This window comes from Megascapheus bottae, chromosome 21, assembly GCF_031878675.1.
Source record: "Megascapheus bottae isolate mThoBot1 chromosome 21, mThoBot2.hap1, whole genome shotgun sequence".
Taxonomy (NCBI): Eukaryota; Metazoa; Chordata; class Mammalia; order Rodentia; family Geomyidae; genus Megascapheus; species Megascapheus bottae.
This window is the reverse complement of record NC_143529.1, coordinates 6,882,068-6,909,290: the sequence shown is the minus strand read 5'-3', so window position 1 is coordinate 6,909,290 and position 27,223 is coordinate 6,882,068. Positions and strand designations below refer to the sequence as shown.

Sequence of the window (27,223 nt, the reverse complement as noted above, 5' to 3'; positions counted from 1 at the left end):
ATATGTATATATATATATATATATATATATGAACTTAACTGTCACCAATATATTTTATGTGTTCCATTTTCTATATACTGTCTTTGCTTATTTTTCTTTAGGTTTTGCTTTCTCTTGAATTGTGCCTGCTCTCTTCCCTACCCTTACTGTTTAAAAGTTCTGAAGTGAGGTGGGCACCAGTGGCTCACACTTATAATCCTATTGCTCAAGGTGCTGAGATCTAAGGATCATAGTTTAAAGTTAACCCATTAGGAAAGGCTGAGAGACTTGTATCTCCAATTAACCACAAGAAAATTAAGATTGGTTCTGTGGATCAAAGTGGGAGAGTGCTAGCCTTGAGCTCAGAGACAGTATACAGGACCTGAATCAAAGCCCCATGACTGACAAAAAAAAACAAGGTTATGAGGTATATTTTTATTCTTTTAGTGCTTATGGTAACATGGAAGCATATTTAATATTGTTTTATTTCAATATTTTAATTTATTTTTAAAATTTATATTTTGATGTATACTTTTAAACTTCTAATTTTACCTGTTTTCTCCCTAAACAATACATTAAGAATGCTTTATCCTTGGGGGGTTGTTGTAGGAGGATCACAGTTCCAGGGATATTCCTGACACATTGTCTTGAACCAAAGCCTCCTTATTTTTATAAAGAAAAAAAAGCACAGTAACTTCATAAAGTACATTCTATTTTGTCTTTACTTAGGCCACGCATCTCCTGTATTACTTCATTTCTGAATATACTGCTGTTCTGTTGGACAAAATATGGTGACTTGGAAAACTATATTGATGAACAAATACTTCATTTCACACTGAATTAGCTGGGTGACCAAAGGGAAATTATTTGATTCCTCTGACATTTAATCTGTTGATCTGTGAAGTGGGTGTAATAATTTCATTGTGTCTTTTAACAATAGATAAGGATTAGAAATAATATATGTGGAACTACTGAGGGGTACAGACATGATTAATAAAGAATAATTATTTTCATTATTTTTGGTGAGCATTGGTGATTTTTTTGCCAGTCCTGGGCCTTGAACTCAGGACCGGAGCACTGTCCTTGGGCTTTCTCAAGGCTAGAGCTCTACCACTTGAGCTACAGCACCACTTCTGGCTTTTTTCTATGTATGTGGTACCAAGGAATTGAACCCGGGTCTTTGTGCATGGTAGGCAAGCACTGTACCACTAGGCCAAACTCCCAGCCCTGGGCAATGGTGATTCTTGCTTGTAATCCTAGCTATTCATAAGGCTGAGATCTGAGGATCATGATTCATAGTCAGCCTGGACAAAAAAAGAAAGAACGAAAGAAAGAAAGAAAGAAAGAAAGAAAGAAAGAAAGAAAGGAAGGAAGGAAGGAAGGAAGGAAGGAAGGAAGGAAGGAAAGAAAGAAAAGGCATCACCAACACACTACTCAGAAATGGCCAGAGTAGTATTATGGCTCAAGTGGGAGAATGCTAGCCTTGAGCAAAATAAACTCCTCCTCCCCCTCCTCCTCCTCCTGCCTCCTCCTCCTCCTCCTCTTCTTCTTCTTCTTTCTCATCTTCTTATGTCTCGAGACTTGAACTCAGGACCTGGGCACTACTCCTGAGCTTCTTTCACTCAAAGCTAGCACTCTACCACTTAGGCCACAGCACCACATCTGGCCTTTTCTATTTATGTGGTACTATGGAATCAAATCCAAGGCTTCATGCATGCTAGGCAAGCACTCTACCACTAAACCACATTCCAGTCCCTAAATTCTTCTATTAAATCTCTTAACTATTGATCTCTCACATCTCCTTTATTCTCACGTGCCTCAATTTGATATGCATTTATTGAATACCTACTATGTGTTGAATCAAACTGAAATATTACCCAAATCCCTACAATGTAAGCGGTTTTAAATGTAAAAGGATTAAGGTAGAATTTATAAAATAATGGATTTCTGGGTTTGTAAAGAAGGATTAAAAGATTATTCTGAGAATCTCCTTTGATATGGTGTCTTAGACTGATATGCAGTAAATCTCTAGCTTCCCTTCACCAGACAGTGAGAGGGAAGGAGAGCTTTATTATACAGCATCACTGGCCTGTATCCAGCCCAGATAAAACTGGGATCCAGAATATGAGACAGAGTGTAAGGTGATTGCAGAGAAAATGGTTATTTTCTTGAAGTTGTGAACTATGCCTATGTGCATTAGAGTCTCAGAAAAAGTCACAAATTGTGGATTATATCTGACATAGATTTTGAATTAGATTATGGCTATAAATGTTGTAGTGTACACCTAGTATGAAAATTGCACGAGCTTCTTTGTTACTTATTGTTAACTTGTCTATCTCTAGAAATCTGAGAAAAGACGTTTAAAAATATGTGTGTCTTTTATAAAACAGCCTTCAAAGTCCTTTCTATCAGTTCTTTTTTAAACCTGTTTACATATATGAAATACTTCCAATATACTTGTCACACCTGGCTACAAAAAGAATAATTTTGGAGGACTATGTTAAGAAACAAATCTGTATACCATTTATAAAATGTCCAACAATTTATTTTTCTCCTAATTCAATAGAAAACAGTCCTAATGTTTTTATATCAATTGTTTTGTGTTCTTCGTGCCCTCTTTGTTTTTCTTACTGTGTGTTTGTCAATTTCCCAGGCAACAAGATGCTGATTTAGACTTAGCTGATCTTGATGAAGGCAAACTTCCAAAACTGACCAGTTCTGCCATAGAGAAAGACATCTTGGTAACAAGTTATTTCTTTTCACAAAAAAAAAACAAAAATAAGGGAAACACTCATATTTGGTGCTCCTCCCTGTGAAACTCCATGATTGTGAAGTAAATACAGAATTTCCATAAAATTGCTCCATTGGATTAAGGAGAAAATATTCTTTCCCTGGCCAAAGACCACAATCAAGAAATTCCAATCTATGATTTATATAAGTTTGGCTCAGTCATGTATACCTTTATCTTTTTATGTGTAATGGTATTAGTTTTAAGAAATTAAGTCTGTAATATACACTTTGACAAAGCATACTAGCTTTCTTTAGACATAGTAATTTTTCAGGTATTTCTAATTAATAATGGTTTAAAAATGTAAATAATAAAGACTTTAGCATTACTAATTTGAAAATACTTGGAAGTTTAATTTCAGTACTTGTTTAATTTCAGTACTTGTGAAAAATTGCATTTTCATTATTAGAGAAACATCGAATTTTATATTAACACTTATATAACTAAAGCTTAAAAATTTTAAATTTCACAAATCTCATTGTATCCTCCTGGAATTAAATATATAGGCATAGTTGTTTGCTTAGGTTTTACTTTAAGTTATACTTCTGATAATCAGTACTGAAAGAACAAATGTATCATATTTTCAAAACCATAAAAATGTGATTCTGCAATGCAACATGGAGCCTGTTAAATACATCATATAAATATGAACTTATATATCTAGACTTTATGTTTTATAATAGTTACAGATAGAATTTTCATGAGCTATCATGTTTTAACTTTTAAAAATCTCCAATGAAGCTTTTATGAATTGAATGAATCACATTTTTATGGTTTATAAGAACTTAGTTTTCCTCAAACTTGAATTTTATCTGTTTTTATAATTCAGTGAATCTATAGTAGCACTAAATCCATTTATATTTTCCCCAATTTCTCTTTGTAGAGGTATTACTATTATATTCACCATGGAATTGATACTGATCATGTAGCCCCAATGGAAGATTCTTGGTTGGAACATGTATTGAATTTAGTCCCACAACATCTTAAGGTCCTCACTGACAGCATAATTGTATTATCAGATGAAATGAGAGATGATTATCTTCTTAGTGTAAAAAAATCTATAGGTAAATTATAGTTTCTCTTTGTATTATAATTTGAATATGTATCATAATTAATAATTTTTGTATTGGAAGTAGATACCTATACTTGAAACTTCTGTGTTATGTTATTTATTACACTGTCATTGTATTTTACTAAAGACTTTAGGCAAATTTCATTAATGAAGTGGGACAAGAAATTTTTTTAAAAAATTAACCTCAATAAAGGTCAGTAATGAAGGAAATTAGAAAATATAAACTTTAACCCCTCAGAATATTTATTGTGTCTAATATACGGAAAGAATTGTCAGTTAAAAAATAGTTCCTCCCTTCAAGATGGTCCATTCCTTCAAAAATATCTTGGTGTAGGTATGAGATACAAGTGTGAGTGTATGTGTGTATATGTATGTATAGGTGTGTATTTATGTATGTGTATATACATGTGTATATATATGAATAATTAACTGAACATTTTAGACATTAACAACTAATATCATGATTATTGATATAATTTCAAATATAATGCTCTGTTGTTGGACCAGAAATTGGCCAGCTATAGCTCAGAAGCTACATGTGGCTACTTTCATGTTTGTAAATCAGGTTTTATTCGCACACAGCCATATCCATTTACTTTTACATTGTCTGTGGTGGTTTTGAGCACTCCTACACCATTATATAACATATAACAGAGACTTCACAGCCTAAAAGAATTCAAAATAGTTACATTCTTGCATATAAAATACTTGACTCATGATATAGAACAATAGATTGATCCTAAGTCTGAGTAGTTCATAAGAATTGTGTTTGAAATAATGATTTCTGGCTCAACCTAAGTTAAAATCCATCAAGACAGGGCCTTGGAATATATACTTTCATAAGATGTCTTCTGGTGGATTGTGAGAATAAAGCTGGCATAATGAATTGTCTGTTAAAAGCTGGAAAATCATAATGCATTGGAGTGATTTGGTGAGCACTCAGAGAAAAGGCATTCATTGCATTTAAGGCTGTTATTAAGTATCTGGTTAACATCAAACTAAGAAGCCAAATAGTGTAATAAAATAAACGGAAAAATCAATAAGCTCTAAGGCAGAGCATCAGGTGCTATGAGCAAGGAGAGGAGAAGAGCTGTCTGGACTTGTAGAAGGGCTCTGGAGGCTCCTGAATGAGTGCTGAAGGATGAGGACTGTCATGAGGAAACAATGATGCATCTTTGGTACCTTGAGGGCATACATTTCCGTACAAATAGCCTTCCATTCTTTACCTTGATGGATTGCTTCTCGTCTCATTTTTTAAAAAAAATTATATTGACTCAATTGCTGAATGATAAAGCAAGAAAATATTGAGAGCCATGACAGAGATATATGAAAGGTGGTTTCAGCATTATAAACAGTTCTGATGGCCACAACATCTGATGCAGTTGAGGAAAAAGTCACCATCTGAAGAGCTTCATAAGCTTTGTAAAACCATTAACAGTAAAGGCCAATCTCTCAAGGATTTCAATGAAGGAGTAATAACATAGATGCGTTTCAGAAAGAACATCTTGAAAAACAGGCAGTAGAATTAGAACTCACTGTGAATTAAATGCCACAGAAGACAGAAGCAGAGATAATTGGCCTTACTGACCTTACAACAATTGCTTTATGTTCTGCAATTGAAAAGGGAACAAGGTGATATGGTTTCTCAGTCAATGAAGGAAAACATCTCTGTTTTGCTAGCTTTCAACAGGAATACTTTTGGTGGAATGGCTTCTAAAGGAAAATATAATATTAAAAGCAATATCATTTTCAAACGAAAGAACAGAGACATATTGCTAAGAACATAAAGTCTCACAAGGCACGTAGTATATTTTCTCATAAATTAAAAAAGCTGTGTAACTTTACAAATTGTTCATTATTAAAATAATTTAGGATACTTAAGTGATTCCTTTTAATTGAGTTTGTTTTGTAGATGTTTGAAAATATATTACTACAAGGTTATTTATGAAAACTTTTTCATTTCCCTCCAGTTGATTTCGTTTTAAAGGATCCTAGAGAAAAAGAGGATGACAAAAAGACAGTTGAACTTCCACCCCATCGTGCTGAGTAAGGGATTGGGTTTTTCTAAGTCTATGGACATATGTCATCAATAATATAAAAGTGAATAATATCAAACAGATAAACATTTCAGTATGAGTATATGGGAATCAATTGGTTGTACAAGTGGGTTTCATTAAAATGAATTGGCTAAAGCCAGTTCATTTATGTACACAATCATAATACCCCCCATGCCATTCTCTCTTCTCTCTCCTCATCAAGTTGTCTTGTTCCATTTCCACATTCCAATTACCCCTAACATAGCCCAAAAGTGTCATGTATCCATTTCACTGTGTCTTCTATGGGAACAGCTTTTTTCCACGGAGAGACAATGACCTTTAACAATTATACAGGTGGTGGTATGGCCATGCCTGAAGCATGAATCTATGTGATAAAACAAACATGCCTAAAATAGCCACAAAGTGGATATGTTTAAATATGTATATGCTTGGATGTAGCAGAAGGCCTAAACACACTTGACAGATACAGGCAGCCAGGAATGCCTGGGTGTCTGGCTAAGCTGTAGTGCCCTGTCGAGGCCTAGGAGAGAACTCAAAAGCCTCAGCTCAAATGAATGTGTATTTCTTTTGCATAGTCATAAAGCTGAAAAATTGCAAGTCCAACTTTTTTATGTTGGCAGGCGCTATTATGAAAGATAGAAATAGCTTGTTGATGTATATCAAACTGTAGGAGTTACAGAATTTTCAAATAAGAAAATAATAATGTTATGCAGTATCTGTGATTTGTAAGTGATCTTTACTTAATTGATGGTAAAGTTCACAATTTCCATAGATAGACTATACTAGATTCTTAAAAAGTAAAGGAAAAATTCAATATATATTCTGGATTTAACAGTTATTGATAAGGAGAGCAATCATGTCAATCAGATGGATTCTACCTGACCATTGTCAATATTTGACCCTCGAGGAGTGAGAAGGATCATGTATTTAGAGCTAAAACTTACTTACCTTCTGTGTTAAAGATCCAAATGTATTCCATAATTAATCTGTATAATGAAGTTGTACTAACACATAAATAGCATGTTCTTCATAGATTTAATGCATATGTGCATAGTTTTGTTATTTCCATGATATGAAATACATCATGTGTTTGTCTAAAAATAAATCAAGCATATCACCATAATACAGTACATTTTATTTTTGTAAAAATGCTTTCGTGTGGCGCTCAGGTCTTGTCCACACCAGCAGGTACTCCACATGAAGTTACCCACTGCTCACACCCAGCTCACACTTCCTTCCCCTGTTTAGAAAGGTTACTGAATGCTCGCTTTTCGTTCTCAGAATGGAAGTTCTGCCCAAGCCTTGGAGGAGGTCGTTTCTGTCTGCGTGCAGTTACATTAGGGAGCACCTGAATGCCATGAACCCCACCATGCTGGCTGTGCTCGACCTGTGGAACAGCACATACAAGTGAGTGTCTCTGGCCCTACGAGGTTTTAAAGGTGAATTAGAGTCATTTTTGATCGCCTCATTCTTCTTTTCGCAATTTCAACTGAAAATGAAAATCTCAATGACCCGTATGATGTAGGTATTCCAGCATGGTGTTAAGTAAACAATGCAGCATTGTGTGACATGGTAAATGGAGCATTGCCTCCTGCCTCTTACCCCATCCAATTCTTATGTAGACTTACGTTGGGGGGTAGAATGGCCACATTTGTGCCCAGTTGCATGAAACATTAGCTGCCAAGAAACTTGGTAAATATCACCCCAAAAGCGTGGGGTGAAGCACCCTGGTGAGTGGAGGCGATTATGACTACCACACAGCCTGTTAGAACGGGGAGGCTCTACCATGTCCTTCCCTTGCAGCTCTCTTTGAAGGCTCTGGGAAACATTCCAGCAATGTGCAATGTGCTCAAATGGATATACTTTTTTTTTAATTTGCAAAGGTAATATAGATTTGCATTTTGTAAAGAGGGATTTTCTTAAGGTTTCCAGAAACCTGGATTAGCCCAGGCACTTATGATATCACCGTAGGATGATAGTAGGGAGCATTGTGAGAGAGTAGTTACACTCTCTACTGGTACTTTTAATTTTTTTATCTTAACAATCAGACTGTTGGCCAAATGGGAAATGTTATTTTCAGAGAACACAAGGGAAAGTTCTAATGCAAAACCTTTTACTCTCATAACAGGACAAGGCACCCATGCTTAGAATTCTGTCTGAAATCAAACATTAAGAGGCAAAGAGAAATTATTCTAATGGTTCAGAGGAAAGCATATTCCAGGGTCCCGGCTCAGCAACATCGACTTACACAGTGTTGTCTCACAAAATATTCCTTGTATCCTAAGTTGCAGCTATAGTTTTTAAGACACAAAATAATGTTGAAAATGTTGGCCATATATAATATGAGTAAAAAGAGGGCAGAATACATGTGGTATTTTAGAGAAACCTTGTATTTCAGATATTGTTTATGGTGCCGATTGTGCAATATGTTACATTAGGAAAGTTCACTAGTTGCGATTGCACCTACTTAGGCCTAATGTATTATTGGTGTCACATACTGAGTGCATTACAACCTAAGAGATGAATTTCAGCTTTAGAAAGAGATAGACATAGGGGCTGGGAGTGTGGCCTAGTGGTAGGGTGCTTGCCTACTATGCACGAAGTCCTGGGTTCAATTCCTTGATAACACATAAGCAGAAGAAAAAAAAAATCCAAGCATGGTACTGTGGCTCCATTGATAGAGTGCTACCCTTGAGAAAGCTCAAGGACAGTGCTCAGGCCCTGAGTTCAAGTCCAAGGAGTGGGAAAAAAAAGAAAGAAAGAAAGAAATGAGAGAAAACAACTAGACTTGAAATGGGTTTTGTTTATTAACAAGTATTTTACATTGATCTTTAGGTACAAATTAAATGTGATGGTGCTAATGGCGTGTTTATTATCTTCTGAGAACATAAAATTTACTTAATCACATGGAAACTAAATAGCAGTTCTCAAGAGAATGCATTTATAGTTAAATTGAAGAGCATAGCATCAATGGTGCTAATTACTAATATCATTCTTTCATTTTTAGTTAATCTCCCAGAGGAAAAAATTAAATGTGTAAACCATGCATGTAATGAAGATCTGCAGAAAGGCAATCAGGAAAGGAATTATATTAAAAGCTGTGGGTGCAAGCAAGCCCTGTACTTATAAAATAAGACAGGTTCAAAGATTCGGATACACTGGCTCTCCATTAACTAGAGAACCTGACCATTCTACCACTGCTTACAACTGTCCAAGGAACAGGAACTGTTATGGTTTGGGCCTGAAAATTCCTCCCAAATCTCATGGAGTAAAGGCTTGGTCCTTAATGTGGCAATGCTGAGAGAGAAAGGAGACTTTTGAGAAATGATTTCTCTGAAACCAAGAGCCAAAAATAAAACTTTCCTTCTTTGCTTTTCTTAGGTATTTTGTGACAGCAATGGAAAGCCAATTCATGCAGAAAATCTCACATTCTTGATTGTTTATTCGAACACATTTTTTTCTGTGATTAAATCTCATAATGTGTGGAGACAAGTCCAGATAGTAAAACTAGCAAATAACAAAAATATTTAAACTACTCTTTAAAAAAAAATAATGGCAGTATCAGGGCTAGCCATCACGGCATTGTGCCTTTGCTTAGATTTTTTACTTACCCTTTGAGCCGTGCCTCCTATCTGACATTTTGACAATTAATGAAGATGGATTCTCTGTTGGCTTTAAACCTTGATTCTTTAGCTCTTGATCTCCTGAGCTAGGATTATAGACATGAGCCATTGGTGTCTAAAGTACTATGTATTGTTTTATTTCTCGCAGAAAATTACGTTTAATAGATATAGAAGAATTTCATAATCGCCAGGATGCATTGGAGCTGTCCACTTTTCAGAGCCTTGTCATGAAACACATGGAATCTGCCAAAGAGTCTCTACTTAAAACGTAAAGTTTTTTTTTAAATCTTGTGTAAAAATAAGTCTAAAAGTGTAATTGATGGAGCATTATATTTTAACTGCTTTGAGAAACATCCTATCTCAACAAGTTTTTAATCTTTTGTTTGGGAATATATGTGCCTTCAATTATCTTGGTGTGTAATGTACATACAGATGTTCTGCATAGCATAGTTATAAACAATCATAACTAGCCCTGGATTTTTCTAAGTGTCTAGTTTCCGTCTGATCTGAGAGTAGTGTTCGACACTATTCAGGAGTGATCACATAGTCTTCATTCATATCAAGCTAGCTTATTTGATAGCCACTATTAGTACATCCAAAGCACTGTGCCTCTTCTTGTAACTTGGAATGAGAGATGCCAGAAAAATGTGAGGAATGATGAGGAAGAGGAAATGTACAATTTAAATAAGTTTACAATCTCAGTGGACATTAGACACATTGATAATTGGAAATCTCCTTGGAGGGCCGGGAGTTTGGCCTAGTGGTAGAGTGCTTGTCTAGCATGCACGAAGACCCGGGTTTGATTCCTTGGTACCACATACATAGCAAAAAGCCGGAAGTGGTGCTGAGGCTCAAGTGGTAGAGCTCTGGCCTTTAGAAAGTCCAAGGAGAGTGCTCAGACCCTGAGCCCAAGCCCAGGACTGGCAAAAAAAAAAAAAAAAAAAAAGAAAAGAAAAGAAATCTCCTTGGATTGGGACTTCAGAATGGAATATGCTAATTAATAGTGGGGGGGGCAGACAATATACTCTGGAATAACATGGGACAATTATCTCCTTCATGGATCATTAATGTGTTATAAATAGGCCATTAAAAGTAGATCAAATTGAAATTAAGAGAAGCCAAATTAAGGTAGAATTTAAAAGTGGGAGAGGATGTACTTCTGTGATCATGGCACTCTGGAGGCTGAGGCAGAAGGATCAAGAGTTCAAGACCAGCCTTGACTATGTCCTTTGGGCTTTTTAATTTATTTTTTGGTCTCTTTTATTCTCTATCTGTACCCTCACCACTGTCACATTGCCCTCGAAATATGCTGGGTATCGATATTCTTTTCACTAATGTATTATTCACTTCTTATAACATTCACCACTCTAAAATGTGCAGCAGTACTTTCCTATTCTCTATTCCACAAGCACCTGATATGCTTTTGTCTATATGAATTCCTCTGTCTTAGAACTTTCATCTAAGTGGAAAAACATACATACAGCTACTTCCTCTCGCTTCTTAGGTTAGATTGAGAAGAACCGGGGATGAGTAAATCTCCAGGGTGTCTTTGAAGGCATTTCCAGAGGTGATCATGAGGGCTCTGACCTAATGAATGGATTCACCCCTGATGGATTTATAAGATGATGGCCTTAGTGGAGGTGATAAAAATTAAGGAAACGGGCCTAGTTGGAAGAAGCAGGTGACTAGGAGCATGTCTCTGAGGACCATATTTTGTCCTAATATCCTCCTGAGTTGTTTTATTCTGCCTCCTGTTTGCTGTGAGGCCAGCAGTTCCTCAGTCACCCAGTACTTGCTCTGTGACGTTCTGCTCTAGCAGATTGACCTATCAGACACTTGTGCAACCTCTAAGACTATGTTTCAGAAGAAATCATTCCTTTAAGTTACTCTTTCAGGTACAAAAAAGTGAACACACATTTGTTTTTGTTGTTGTTTTTTTGTTATGGGAATTATTCATAGTCTTTTTTCCATATATTTTTAATTGTAATTAATAGGAGGGTTACATTATATTCACCAGACAGAAGGTGCATTACTTCATATACATGGATACCTTTTTCCATGTCTTTTTTTTTAAGTTCTTTTTTTTATTGTATTTAATAAAAGGGTAACATGATATTTGCCAGATAGAAGGTGCATTAATTCACCTACATTGATACCTTTCCACATGTCTTGGTCCCATTACCCTCCCCCCCACCCCCTCTCTTGGTTTTCCCCCCCTGTCCAATTTCAAGTAACCAAATACAAATGTATCCAATATATCAGATAACAAATTGAGATATTGTGTCAATATGAGATAACAAAGGAACAGCAAAAGAGATGAGATAACATAGCACATTAAGGACAGCAATCATTCATTATATGGCTTTTGTTTCAATATCCTAGAGGTCCATTCAATTAGCTTCATACTATATGGCCTTATTTAACACACATTTGTGTCCCTTCATCTGAATTTACACTGTTATTACCCTTGGCAAGCTCTTTATTCCTCCCCACCCCCAACTCGTGGGGTTTGAACTCAGGGCCTGGGCACTGTCCTTGGACATTTTTTGCTCCAGGATAGAGCTCTGCCACTTGAGCCACAGCACCACTTTCATATTTTTCTGTGTATGTGATACTGAAGAATTGAACCCAGTGCTTTGTACATACTATGAGCACTCTACCACTAGGCTACACTCCTGGTCCCTAGCAGGCTCTTTTAATAACTGATATATCCATTTGTCTCTGGTATTTTCCCTTTTTCAAATATCCTATATACCCCCAGTTCAGTCTCCATTCAAGTCTAGATTTTTTCATATATTTTTATTGTAATTATTAGAAGGGTTACATTATATTCACCGATAAGAAGGTGCATTACTTCACAAATATTGATACCCTTTCTCATGTCCCCATTTCCCTCCCACCATCCCCACCCCCATCTTGTTTTCCCCCCTTCCTTCCCTTCCCTATCTGATTTCAAATAACCAAATATGCATATATACAATATATCAGATAACAAGGTAAAATACTGTAACAATATGAGATAACCAAGAGACAGCAAAAGAGATGAGAGATAACATAGTACATTAAGGACAATCACTCATTATATGGCTTTTGTTTCTATATCCTGGAGGTCCTTTCATTTAGCGTCATCTTATATGGCCTTACAGATTTTGTTCTATTGTAAATCTCTGGTAGGAGAGCCCAAGGTTTCTACTGATTATGACAAATGAGGGAAACCATTGAGCCTACTATGTTCCTTTGAGTCTGGCTTACTTCACTTAATATGATTTTTTTCTAAGTCTTTTCAAGTCTATATTTTGAACCTTCTTTTTAAAAAGCCCTTCTGCAAACATGACCATAATTTACCTTTTTCTTCTTCACCTCCACCAAGACTTTCTCCTTGGGCCATGGCTGTAGAAGCAGTCATGATCAATAAAGTAGAATATAACTTATATGTCTAGTTTGTAACCCCTTTTACCAGTGTTGAAAAAAGTCTTTCAAAGGGTTCAGTTTAACCACTAACAAAGTTTGAAATCTGTTCCTTCCTATGATTAGATGGGGAGGATGGGAAGATTGGAAAATTGTTCACTTCCTTTGTTCTTAAGCTCCCTAACGTTTAGCATTGTTTTCTTTGTAGGTATAATTGAAAAATTTAGGTATAAAGAGATTAATACATAACAAGGATGTCTTGCATATCCGCAGCAAAATGTTATTTACAATGCTTGTTCCAGATCATTAACAAAGAACCTTTCTTTTGTCCTTTGTCCACAAAGGCTTCAGTTACCTTATCATAAATAATCTCATTCTTGTGAGTGCTGTAGAAACTTATTCTCTTTCTCTCTGCTCCCCCCTCTCTCTTTTGGTGGATCATGGGCTTGAACTCGGCCTGGGCACTGTCCCTGCACTCTTCAGCTCAAGGCTACTGCCTTACCCTTTAGCCAAGCCCCACTTAACAATTTTCTAGGTTTTCTAGAGATTAGTTGGAGGTAAGAGTCTCAGATCCTGTAGTGCAGGGTCTGGCTTTGACCCGTGATCCTCAGATCTCAAACTCCTGAGTAGCTAGGATTACAGGCGTGAGCCACCGCGCCCAAAAGGCAAACTTACTCTCTTTTAACCCACTTTTCTTAATACTATTTCTTTACATCTATCTCTTTTGCTTCAAAAGTCCTTGAGAACTGAGACATACTTTGCACCCCAAATATTTTATGCATAACAGGGACTCATATAAATATTTTTGAGGTAATGAGTAAGGTTTATTCAACCCCTTCCCAGTTCTAGAACCCCAAACTTATTTCAGCTTTGAACCTAGTGACTTCTCAGTCCCTTTTGTTGACCTAGTATGTTTTTCCTTCCTGAAGTTTCTGCTTGTTTCTTTTCCTCTTAATACCTTGCTTTACTAGTGATGTTTCACTGTAGAAGCATCTGTTCTTATTGTTTCATCTCTTTTCTTGCTTGCTTGCTTGCTTGGTTTTATGAGGCAGGGCCTCACTGTGTAGTCCTGGCTGGTCTTTAACTCTAGTCTTTCTGTAGCAGCTCTCAAGTTTTGGGAGTGGAGGTGTGTACCACTATTCCGAGTTTGTAATTTTTAGTTCTCAAAGTTCTGCTAAGGTTGTTAGTGAATTTTTTTCCATTTTCTAGTATATTGTCCTTATCTTCTATTACCGCTATTTTAGACAGTAAGAGGATCAGATGTGTTCATTCTACTTACCTACTAATTTTACTTTCTACTTACCTACTGATTTACTTTCCTCATTCTTTTTGTATTCCTTGGTGAAATTGCCATTTCTTTTCATTATAAAATACCATTACTTAAGTGGAAAATTATATCTCTGTTCTTTGAATTGTTGTTTACCTGTTATGACACATTACATTCATTATTATGAAAGAAAGGTGATGGAAAGCTTTTTTGTATCTCTTACAACTCTGTTTCTAGTACATAAGTGAATACTTGATATTTACTCCAGAAGGTAAAGTAATGTATTTAAAGCTTAGATTTGTTTTCTTGGAATATTCAAGCAACTCCTGAAATTATCTTATTCATTCTCATATGAAAGAGAATGCCAATATTTCCTAATCCTTCAGTGTTGTTCTGTGGTTTTATAAACTTCACTTCTTTTCACCACAATGTATTACGTAAGAAGTTGCATTGCTATTTTTCTATGACAAAGGCTCATGGACATTTGGAACTTTGTTTTAAAGAACATTTACTCTTGCAAGATTTCACAAGAAAAGAACTTGGAAAAATAAAGTATGATTTTGTTGCCTTGTGCTTTGTGAGCAAGTGGGAAACGGGCATGAAATACCATGCAGGTTCACTTGGTATATGCTCTTCCATCAGTTATCACATTATAGTTCTAAACTAACAAATGTATTCCCCAGAGAACATTCAGGAGGCTGGAGGGAAGTATCACACACTATCCAATAAAGTTTAGTTCCCATATTTCTTTAAAAATGGCAGGACTCATAGTTCCAAGAGTCAGATTTATGTCTTCCAACATCACATCATTGAGTCATTTTCTATCGCTTATGATTTCAAATTTCTTTTCCTAGGAGCAGTGAAATATTCTGGCACTTATATTTTGGAGAGTGGATAATGTCACTTAGCAATATACCTCTTTATGAGGACCTTTGGATGTCTCGAAATTACTATTAATGCTTAATGTAAAAGGAGTAATTCACAGAGAGTATTGACTTTTAAAAGTCTTTTGTTCTTTCAAGGTGGTTTCCAGAAGTGCAGAATATTTATTACCAAGGTAATAAAAAAAAGCAGTTGCCAACTGGTGACAACAGTTCCAAATTGGAATCTTTTTTCAACTGTGCAGCTACCCTTATGACTTTACAGCTGCAGGAACTGACTTTGGTCTCCATGCAAGATTTCACAGATTTAATTGCACAGCCCCCAGTGAGTATGGTTCAGTTGTGTTGATTTGTGTTTGCTAATTATCTACAGTATCTTTTCCAGTGAGAGGGCATTTACCTGTGAACACACTTATGCAACTTGCATATGATTAATAACACAATGGGTGAAAATTTGGGGAAATTAAGGAAACTATCACTAAGAAATTTGCCTGGATAGAATTTTCTGTCTTCTAGTTAGAAGACTCCCTTAATTACAATGTGAACAGGGCCTTGGAACTCGAATGGTCTCTTGAGTTTATTTTTTTCATGATTTCAATAGCCAATGCTATGCATGCACTGCTTCCGTTGAGTCTATGACAATGTGGGGAACCTGCAGTTCCAGTGGACACCAGATACCAGCAAGGCTAGCATGGCACTCATTCTTGTTCTCTTTCCAGTCCTGTGCCTTGGGTAGTTGTGAGAGGAAGTGGGGGGGGTCTCCTGTGAATTCTAATTCTTCAGTTCATCACAATTGATACATGCATACACATATGCATACACACATGTGCACATATGGCTAATTATGCATTTGTGTAATAAATATATAGCTATATAGAGTAATATATGTAATTTTAACTTTTTGTAGGAATCTGTGAGAGCTTATGAACATCCCGGTTTCATCATGAGGCTGATTCTTGACGTTGACACCATTAAGTTTGAACCTGATTTTGATGACTATATAGACATCCTTGTAAATGTTTATGATATCATGATTAAGGCTGTCAGTTTTGTGCCACGAGTTGAGACCAAATTGTATTCCAAGTGGGTAAGTAATAGAGACATTCTGAGTGCTTGGACACACAAAGTGATATTGACCTCGAGTAACTTATGGAAGATAAAGATGGTTTCATTCATTTGTGCTAGGGAGAATGTCCCTTTAAGTGAGCACACTGGATAGTGTACAAGTGGTTACAAATGAATTAACAGACATAATAGAGTCTTTGGAGAGCTCAAATAGTGTAATAATCTTTAATAATACTTAGTCAAAGCCCAACAAAATAAGTACTAGAAAATGAGTACTAGCAAGCAGGGAGGGTGGAGCCGTGTGGAGAGGGGTAGAAGAATGAAAGGAGAAGAAGGGAGAATGCAGGCATAATTCATTGTATATACTACAGAATTGAGAAAAATAAGGTTGAGAGTGGGCAAAGATGTTGTGGGAATGACACAGATCAAGATGCATTGTATATATAAAGTGCTTTGTTAAATGGCAAACAACAACTCAATACACCTAAAACTTAGGAAAAGTGAAGGGATGGGTTGGAGGGCTGGGTGAGAATGTTAAAAGGGAAAACATTGATCAAGATGCACTGTATTCATAAACTGCTTTGTTGAATGGCAACTCCCTTGTACAGCTACTTAAACATAATTAAATATGTCTTAAACAAAAGAGAAATAAATGGCCTAGCAATATCAATTTACAGTACAACTCTTATTCTACAAAGTACTATTTTCCTATTTAGTGTCTCTCATAAGAATTATTTTTCCTAGTCTACTCTACCACTGAACTCAATCAGAAATGTTCTCAGCATAAGAATTCAGGTTTGGGTGAGGTTTGAATTAATTGATGACTGGGTTGGGAGTTTGGCCTAGTGGTAGAGCGCTTTCTTGCATGCACAAAGACCGGGTTCAATTCCTTGGTACCACATACACAGAAAAAAGCCAGAAGTGGTGTTGTGGCTCAAGTGGCAAAGCTCTAGCCTTGAGAAAACATAAGGACAATGCTGAGTTCAAGGCCAGGACTGGCAAAATTTTTTTTTAATGAATTAGTTGATGATTCTGCCATAGTCTCATAGCATTTCTGCAGCACTTGGCCAGTGCTGTGTCTGCTATCCTTTCCCATTTCTCCCAAATGGTTTTCTGAGTGGTTAATCTCCTCAGGTACCTTTTTCTGTGAATAATGAGTTCCTATCTCTGTACTGTCAATGCATTGATCCTAACGATGACTTTTCTTCACTGTGCTACATTAAACCAGCATTTCTGGAGGTTCCTGAACTTGGAAGTTTTTCAGACCTTGTAATTTCAATCAGAAGGGTTTTTTTCTTTTCTATTTTTAAGGTAATTTGTAATGTATCATGCATTGAAAGCATCCAGTATACTGATGTTTAAGTTAGGCATGAGATTAGCATCTGTGTAGTGTCAGCTCATTTTAAGAAATAAAATATTACTGATACCTGTACGCTGTTTCTTATTTAGATCTTTGTTTGTCTTTTATCTTCTAGTAAAAGAATTGCCATTCAGAGTTCTGGCATCATTGTTCTTAATTTTGTTTGTTTTTGTTGATCATGGGCCTTGAACTCAGGACTTGGGTGCTGTCCATTGAGTTTTATGCCCAAGGTTAGTGCTTAACCACTTCGAGCCAAAACTCCACTAACAATTTTTTTATTAAAAGATTTTATTAACACTCAGTCTTACATCGTATTTCAAATGTCAAGTTTAACAAGTATTCAAGAATGGAATCTCTGTATGCAATCACTGGCACATAAATTTAAGAACAAAATTAAAATTAAGCTGAGAGTTTGTATGTCATAGATATGTATCAATCTATATATCATTATGTCTGTAGAGTATATATCCCATCATAGATTTTTATGTCTATGTTGTTACATTTATATCTCCAAGACCCTGTCAATGACCCTGAGTGCCCGAGTATTGAGTCCTTGCTCTTATACTGTTTGGATCTAATATCCACATATCAAGGAGACCATGTACCTTTTGTTCCTTTGGTCTTGACTTATCTCACTCAACAGGATTTGCTCTAGTTTCATCCACTTCCCAGTGAATGCCATTATTTTATCTTGTCTGTTGGCCATGTAGAATTCCATTGTATATATGTACCACATTTTTTGTATTCATTTGTCTGCAGTAGGGTATCTGGATTGTTTCCATCACCTGGCTATTGTGAATAGTGCAGAGATGAACATAGCTGTGCAGGTGTCCTTATCAAATCCTGGGTTATGATGTCCAGGATAGATGCCCAGGAGTGGTATGGCGGGATGGTAGGGAAGGTCTATTTTCAGTTCTTTAAGAAACCTCCACACTGCTTTCCAGAGTGGCTGAACTAGCTTACAATCCCACCAGCAGTGCAGTAGGGTTTCTTTTTCTCCACAACCCCGCCAGCAACTGTCATTGTCTGAGTTCAGAATCTTGGCCATTCTAATTGGGGTAAGATGATATCTTAGGGTTGTTTTTATTTGCATTTCCTTTATGACCATGGATGATGAGCATTTTCTCATATGCTTTTCTGCCATTTTAATCTCTTCTTTTGATAAGTCTCTCTTTAGTTCCCGTGCCCATTTAGTGATTGGTTTGTGGGGTTTGCGGGGGTGGGGAGGGTGGGAATTAGTTTCTTGAGTTCCCTGTAGATACTGGATATTTAGCATTTGTCTGATGTATTATTGCTAAGTATCTTTTCCCTGTTGGTTGGCTGTCTTTCTACTTCAGTAGCTATGCTTTTATCTGTGCAGAAACTTTTTATTTTTAGGTAGTCCCATTTATCTAGTCTCTCTCTAATCTGTTGTGACCCTAGGACTTTGTTCAAGAAGTTTTTGTCTGGGCCTATGAGTGCCACTGTCTCTCCTACTCTGTCATGTAGCACTTTCATGGTTTCAGGTCTGATGGTGAGGTCTTTGGTCTATTTTTAGTTAATGTTTGTGCATGGCGACAGGCTGGGATCAATTTTTAGTTTTCCCAGCACCAATAATTGAAGAGGCTGTGTTTGTTCCACTATATATCTCTGGCTCCTTTGTTGAATATAAATTGACTATAGGTATGTGGTTTTCTTTCTGGAGTGTCTGTTCTATTCCATTGATCTTTTGGTCTATTTTTGTGCCAATACCAAGCTGTTTTTGTTATTATGGCTCTATAGTAGAGTTTGAAGTCTGGTATTATACTACCACCTGCATTGCTCTTTTTGCCTAGACTTGCTTTGGCTATTCCCGGAATGGTTGGTTGGCTGTTGTTCGCACGCTAGCCAGCTCTGAATGGTGAATGACAATTGCTATTGGTGTGCGTGTGCTTAAGTCTTTGCTGGACATCAGAGCTGGAGTTATCTTGCACACCTGATGACCAGCAATAGGGCCCAGCCATAGGTGCTCTCTTTTGTTTTTTCCACCATTAGGCAGGGCGTGTTCTCAGTTCCCAACAGGAGTGAGGGCAATTGCTGACACGCCCACTGGTTCTGGGTGGAGGCACACAGTTGCTCCTTGTGCCCACACTGGAGTTTTAGTTAGCTAGCTCTGCTGTAGTGGGGGAGTGTATCCCCGATTCTAGGTCTGAGAGTGCAGCCTTTGCTGATATGCCCAGAAGTTCCCAAAGGCTCCCCACAGTTGCACACCTAAATCTCAGCTAGATAGCTCAACTGGTGCTAGTTTGCCTGCCCTGTTGCCCTGTTGCCAGAGGCTGGGGGTTTCCGCAGAAGGGCACAGCAGCACTTTTCTGGTTCTCAGAGTACCAGGTTGGCCCTTGCTGGTCTGCCTTTCAATTCCCGCAGTGGTTCTGGGTTGCTATCCCGCTTTTTCTGTTTTTCTATAGCAGGGCAGAACCCACCCCTGATTTGTGCTGGAGGCACAGGGTCATTATTGGCTGGCTGTGTCTTTCAGTGTCTCAGTTGGGAACCCCTCCCCCTCCTGCTGGCTAGCCAGAGGCTCCCAGCAGTACTCACAAGGCTTGCATACACCCTATCCGCTATTGAGATGCTGGGTCTTAGTGCCCATCAATCTCCAGTCTAAGTGGCTTGGGGGAGAGGGCTGTTGGGTGGGTGGGAGTGTGCATGCCTCTCCCACCCACTGTTGGGGTGCAGGGTCTTAGTGCCTGTCAGTCTCCAGTCTCAATGGACTGGCGGGGGGGGGGGGGTGTGGTTGTGAGGGGACAGGGCTCTGGGTTCCTTGTCCCCCTAAGGTTTGCTGTTCCTTCTTAGGCGGGAGTGAGAGGGGTCTGGGCTCAGTTCTGTAGCTCACCACCAGCACTGCTCTTCTGAGGGAGTTGGGGGGATCTTGGTGGGCTACTTGCTCACATTCCATGGTGTTGAAGGCTCCTTTGTTTACCCTCTGGTCTCAGCCACTGTCCGTGTTGTCCTAAGCCTGGACTGTGTGAGATTCCTGGATTGTAGATTCTGCAGCCTGCTGGAATTCTAGGGTTCCTGCTCCCCCCCCAACATGCCAGTGCTGCTTTTGTAGCTCTGAGGCTCCAGGGTGAGAGGTGGGGGAGGAGTCCTTGTGGATTCTAATTCTTTGAGCTTTATCTGTTTTTCTTTTCCTGTTCGTAAAGTTCTCTGTTGCTTTCTATATTTGTAGTTGTTGATTTCTTTTTATTTCTTTCTTTCTTTCTTTTTTTCTTTCTTTCTTCTTCTTCCTTCTTCTTTCTTCTTCACTTCTTCTTTCTTCTTCTTCTTTTTTTTTTTTTTCAGTCCTGGGCTTGAGCTCAGGGCCTGAGCACTGTCCTTGGACTTTCTCAAGGCTAGAGCTCTACCACTTGAGCCTCAGCACCACTTCCGGCTTTTTTCTATGTATGTGGTACCGAGGAATCGAACCTGGGTCTTTGTGCATGCTAGGCAAGCACTTTAACCACTAGGCCAAACTCCCGGCCTGTTGTTGTTCTTCTTCTTCTTCTTCTTCTTCTTCTTCTTCTTCTTCTTCTTCTTCTTCTTCTTCTTCTTCTTCCTCTTCCTCTTCCTCTTCCTCCTCCTCCTCCTCCTCCTCCTCCTCCTCCTCCTCCTCCTCCTCCTCCTCCTCCTCTTCTCCTTCTCCTTCTCCTTCTCCTTCTCCTTCCTTCCTTCCTTCCTTCCTTCCTTCCTTCCTTCCTTCCTTCCTCCTCCTCCTCCTCCTCCTCCTCCCTCCTCCTCCTCCTCCTCTCCTCCTCCCCTCCTCCTCCTCCTCCTCCTCCTCCTCCTCCTCCTCCTCCTCCTCCTCCTCCTCCTCCTCCTCCTCCTCCTCCTCCTCCTCCTCCTCCTCCTTCTTCTTCTTCTTCTTCTTCTTCTTCTTCTTCTTCTTCTTCTTCTTCTTCTTCCTTTTGTAGGTCATGGGGCTTGAACTCATCCTGGGCACTGTCCCAATAGCTTGAGGCTACCACCCTACCCCTGAGCCAACCCCCACTTCCTGTTTTCTAGAAGTTAATTGGAGATAAGAATCTCAGGTCCTTTTGTGACTGGGCTGGCTTTGAACCTTGATTCTCAAATCTCAGTCTCCTGAGTAGCTAGGATTACAGGTGTGAGCCTCTGTGTCCAGCTTGTAGTTGTTGATTTCTTAGGATACTTGGCTCCTGGAACTACCCAACTCTCTCTCTGTGGGAGAGAACTAGACTGGGTCCCTATTGTTTTGGTGCCATCTTCTCATCTTCTTCCTCTTTTTTTTTTTTTTTTTTGGTGGTTATCTGGAGCTAAGAGTATCAGGGACTTTCCTCCCCTGGCTGGCTCTGAACCGTGATCCTCAGATCTCATCCTCTTGAGTCACTAGGATTACAGGCATGAACCATCAGGGACTGAAAACATGTCTATAGCTTCCTGAATAATTTCTGCTTGGATTTTCCATATTTCTGCATACCCAGAGTTGTCTTACATACGATTTGTAACTTGGTATATTTCATTTGAAATTATAATTGTGAAATTCTTCATTTTGAGAATATTATGCTCATTGAGTTTCTAATTTTTATTTTCCAAAAATTCCATTAAGTAATTTCTTAAATAGAACTGGTCATTTTGTACTTATTTGGATTTCATTAACGTTACACTTTTTTTTATACTTATTACCTATTTTATATTCTGTATTTAACAGGTTCAACATCTATGTACTTTTTCCTATCTGATTTTTGCACCTGGTGGTTTGTTTCTTCAAGTGATTTGCTTTATTATTACAGGGTTATGTACATAAGAACTTCATGCAAGAGAATTTTGTGGAGGCTGTGGATTAAGTTGATTCCTTTGAAATTTTTATATTCTCTTGGGTGTTCTGGAGACCCCTACAAAACAAAGATTGCTGTTTTTTCTTTCTTTCTTTCTTTCTTTCTTTCTTTCTTTCTTTCTTTCCTTCCTTCCTTCCTTCCTTCCTTCCTTTCTTCCTTCCTTCCTTCCTTTTCCTCTAACTCCTCCTCTTCCTCCTCCTCCTCTTCTTCCCCTTCTTCCTCTTCCTCTTCCTCTTCCTCTTCCTCTTCCTCTTCTTCTTCTTCTTCTTCTTCTTCTTCTTCTTCTTCTTCTTCTTCTCCTTCTCCTTCTCCTTCTCCTTCTCCTTCTCCTTCTCCTTCTCCTTCTCCTTCTTCTTCTTCCTTTTCTTCTTGTCATTGCTTAATGACTATGGGACAACATTGGCAATGCGAATTTTACCTAAATTTGGGATTAAGCTTGCAGTTACAAATTCTTTGTCTTTGATTAACAGTTAAAAAGAAGCCATTTTCCTAAGTCTTCTCTCCCTGTATTTAAGGAGTCTAGACTTTTATGCTTGTTATCCTTGACTTTTTATTTTTTCTATATTTATCCTCCCCAAGTACTCATTTCATTGTGTCATGCTTCAGTATTCTCCAGTGTATGTGGGGAGGTGACTTATGGCTTCTTCTCCACCTCCCTACCTCATCGGAGACCATGGATGTCAGAAAGAACCCCCATGCAGCATGGTCCTGCATTCCATGACCTCTGACCTCTGACTTCTTCATTTTGTTCATTTTAGCATCTTTTCACTTTCTCCTCTTATTTTGAATCCCTGAATACACATTCTAAAAGATAGGTAGCATTTTTGTAGCATATTTATGTGTTTTGAATTAGGTGTTTTCACCTGCTCCCAAATTGTTATCATTAAACATCCTCAAGAAATTCACATTTCATTTTGTTCTTTATGTAATTTCAACCCATTTAATGCATTAATGCATTAAATGTATTAATGATACTCTGCTTTGTTTCAAGATTGAAAAATGTTGAGATAAGTTATGAAGTGGACAAATAGAACAAGACAGCAAGATAAGAATCACTAAGTCCAGCTAGAGAAAAATAAGTTATAGTTATGGCATGATTTTGTAGTTATCAAATATAACTAGCAGATTTTTAAGATAAAAAGGAAACTATGGCAAGTTTAATTTAGGATTGAAATAATTAATTTAGATTTCCCAAGGAGAGAATGATACTTTTCCTGGCATCAAATTTTCAGAGACATCTTTCATGTGGCATTATACAGTAGGTGATGGTTTTAGTGTCTTATGTACCACAATTATCTAGTAACATTAAAAAATACAAAATCCCCGGCTCATTGTGCCATCACTATAAATATACCTGTAGGTGATTCTAGTGATTATCGGGTTTCTCAATGAACTTTCATGGCAACTAAAGAGTGGAATTCACATTGCTATTTTTAATCATATTTGATACTTACTCAAAGCAGGCTAAACTATACTTTTTAAAAATGAAAGACAAAATTGTAAGAAGCTAATGTACTGAGTCTCAGCATGTGATTATCTCATGATCGAATTTGATATGCTCTAGAACACATGATACAAAATGTCATGTCTCTAAAATCTTGATGGGAGCTGACCAGATTCTTATCAAGATTATACTTTCCAACATACTTCTAAAGTCCCAGTGTAATCTCCTTAAGAAGATAGCTTTATAAATTTTAAAAATTAGACAAATTGTTATTAAATGTCAAAAACATTCTGTAATAGAGAACTTCACAAGAAAACCAATAAATTTGCATTGCCCATTATTTCATATACATTGTATCCTTTTTTTTCTTTTTCAGGAAAGATAAACTGAGTATCTACTGAGCCTGGGGTGAATTGATGGTGAGGGTAGCAGGATTCACTAATGCTCTCATCACTGTTTTAAAACAAAAAAGATAATTTCTGAAATTTCCAGTAGGGGGCAGAGCAGGCAAATGCTCCTGATGGCTAAGAAGCTTCTGAAAGGAATCATTTGATGAGATGAATTTAAAGCTCATGGAATTTACACGATGGATAATAATTTTTGTCTGTTACCATTAAAGAACCCTGTCTTTGGGGATACAGATAAAATGTATATATTTTAAGAGTACTTTAGCTCAGATAATGAACCATATCAATGCATCTATTTTGTCCTCTTATTCAAAAAGAGAAAGAGGAAAACTCTTAAGATTTGTTTGCTTATTTAAACTTTTTGTCTGGTCCGCACCTTTTTTTTTTTTTTTTGCCAGTCCTGGGCTTGAGCTCAGGGCCTGAGCACTGTCCTTGGACTTTCTCAAGGCTAGAGCTCTACCACTTGAGCCTCAACACCACTTCCAGCTTTTTTGTATGTATGTGGTACCAAGGAATCGAACCCGGGTCTTTGTGCATGCTAGGCAAGCACTTTAACCACTAGGCCAAACTCCCAGCCCCTTCCCATTGTTTTCTAATTATGATAACAGAATACAAGTTTTGCAACTAAGGAATTTTGTCTATTTCCATTGCTCTTAACAGAATCACCGATCAGAGGTCAGGCCAGGTGTGGTGGCTCACTCCTGTAATCCTAGCTATTCAGGAGGCTGAGATCTGAGGATAAAGGTTTAAAGCCAACCCAGGCACAAAAGGACTTGAGACTCTTATCTCCAATTAACTTCTAGAAAATGGGAAGTGGGGCTTGGCTCAAGGGTAGGGAAGTAGCCTTGAGCTAAAAAGCTCAGGGTCGGAGCCCAGGCATAGTTTAAGCCCCATGACCCCTCTCACCTCCCCACCCCCCCAAAAAGATCAGAGGTCAGTGCGTGAATCAATTGTTGATTTATTGTCTTTTCCTTTCCAGGTGGAAATTGGGTTACTGAAGAGCATGTTGATGATATTAAGCTAGCAAAATTTATTTGTATAATGTTCAGTCCAAGCAGTACCATAAAAAGCTAGCATATACCGTTATAGAGTAAAATATGGGTCTTGCTGTTCTATATTCTAAATCTTATCTGTACACATTTTAAATAACCTTTCAAAAAACCAAATCACAACAATATGAGACTTTAAGGAAATAAAAGCATAAATCCTAGAGTTTAAAACACAACTGTGATTAGATCAACTATATTTCTATAGATTTTCTGGGCATCAGTGGGTCACACCTGTAATCCTAGCTACTCAGGAGGCTGAGATCTGAGGATCTTGGACTGAAACCAGCCTTGGCAAGAGAGTCTGTGAGACTCTCATCTCCAATTAGCTGCCAAAAAAAAAACCCAGAGTAGAGCTGTGAGTCAAGTGGTAGAACTCTAGCCTTGAGTAAAAGAAGTTCAAGGACAATGATTATCCAGGCACATGTTCAAGACCATGATAAGCACAAAAGTGAAACATTAATTAATTGAAAATTAAAATAAATAAAAATTGGGTGGGGAGTTTTGCCTAGTATGAATGATGCCCTGGATTCCATTCCTTAGTACCACATACACAGAAAAAGCCAGAATTGGTGCTGTACCTCAAGAGGTAGAGTGCTAGCCTTGACCAAGTTCAAGGACCATTCTCTGGCCATGAGTTCAATCCCTAGGACTGGCAAATAAAATTAATTTAAAATTAAAACAATTCCTTATGAATAAAAAAGAGACTATACCATCATAAGACTGGTACCTTTATCAATGTAAATAGTATGGGTATGTTAATGGAAGGTTTTCAAGATGGCTTCTTATTTCTTTTCTTTGTTTAGGAAAGTAAATCAAAACCAACAACCTTGAAGCCCATAATTCTGCATGACATTGTGCAGGCACACAAAGACAAGATTAGAGAGGTGGTCATGCAAGAGAGTTTGGCGCCTATAGAACACCTCAAACTTTATGACAAGTATAACTTTCTAATTACTAAACAAGCTGAGAAAGATGTTGATGCATTCCTGGCAGAAAATCATAATTATGAAGCCATAATAGAGGAAATTCGCAAATACCAAAAGTTAATGGAAGAAATACAGTACACGTCTAGAAAGGTGAAACTTACTTTGAACAATTCGGGTCTGTATCTTTTCCCAGCGTTCTTAGCATGCAGTTTGAGAGCACATTGTGAAAAAATTAGAGAGCCTATGATATATGGCAGGCATTGTGGTCAGCTCTGAGAACTAGTCAGCTCTGTGATTCTAATGCCCTAAAACTTTCTTTATATACTAAAACCTTCATCCTCAACTCGAAGAACTGATTTCTTTCTTTCTTTTCTCATGCTTTATAAATCCTTTGAAAAATGTGCTAATTACAAAAAATGTGCTTACTTCTCTTTAGTAGGATACAAGTAGTTATTTTCTTGTATCTAATTGTGTGTGTGTGTGTGTGTGTGTGTGTGTGTGTGTGTTGGTACTGGGGCTTGAAAACAGGGCCTAGGTTGTAGTCCTTAGCTTTTTTCACTCAGGATTGGTGCTGTACCATTTGAGCCAGAGCTCTACTTTTTTTGGTGGTTAATTGGAGATAAGAGTCTTACGGACTTTCCTGTCCTGGATGCCTTTGGAAGATACTCGGATCTCAGCCTTCTAATAATTAGGAGGGACAGCTTGAGCCACTACTGCCTGGCCCTACTACTGTCCTGAAATGGAATTTGCTTCCAAGATAACAAACTTCAAACATATTTATTCAAGGCCAGTAGTGTAGCTTAGTGGTAGAGTGTTTGCCTAGCATGCATGAAGCCCTGGATTCAATTACTTGGTACCACATACACCAGGAAAGTCAGAAGTGGTGCTGTAGCTCAAGAGTGTTAACCTTGACAAAGCTCAAGCACTGTGCCCAGCCTCTGAGTTCAAGCCCCAGGACTGGAAAACGAAAAAAGATGTTTATGCAGAAGATAGTTGTAAAATATAAATGGGTATTCAAAAAGCCATCATTGTATGAACTTGAACAATAAACCCTACTCAAGTTTGTCAGATTGTGCCCCAAAATTAAGATGAGAATGTCAAAAGTAT

The 27,223-nt window shown here is 37.7% G+C and overlaps 1 protein-coding gene across 1 annotated transcript in view; it reads left to right on the top strand.

Annotated features, from left to right (window-relative positions):
- The window catches only part of Dnah7 (dynein axonemal heavy chain 7), a 193,010-nt gene that overhangs the window by 13,820 nt on the left and 151,967 nt on the right, over positions 1-27,223 (top strand). Inside the window, exons 6-13 of the mRNA XM_090354519.1 lie at positions 2,633-2,720; positions 3,651-3,831; positions 5,810-5,885; positions 7,178-7,303; positions 9,668-9,787; positions 15,217-15,400; positions 15,983-16,162; positions 25,994-26,266. Coding sequence (XP_090210645.1) covers positions 2,633-2,720; positions 3,651-3,831; positions 5,810-5,885; positions 7,178-7,303; positions 9,668-9,787; positions 15,217-15,400; positions 15,983-16,162; positions 25,994-26,266 — 1,228 coding nt within the window. The remainder of the gene's footprint in view (positions 1-2,632; positions 2,721-3,650; positions 3,832-5,809; positions 5,886-7,177; positions 7,304-9,667; positions 9,788-15,216; positions 15,401-15,982; positions 16,163-25,993; positions 26,267-27,223) is intronic.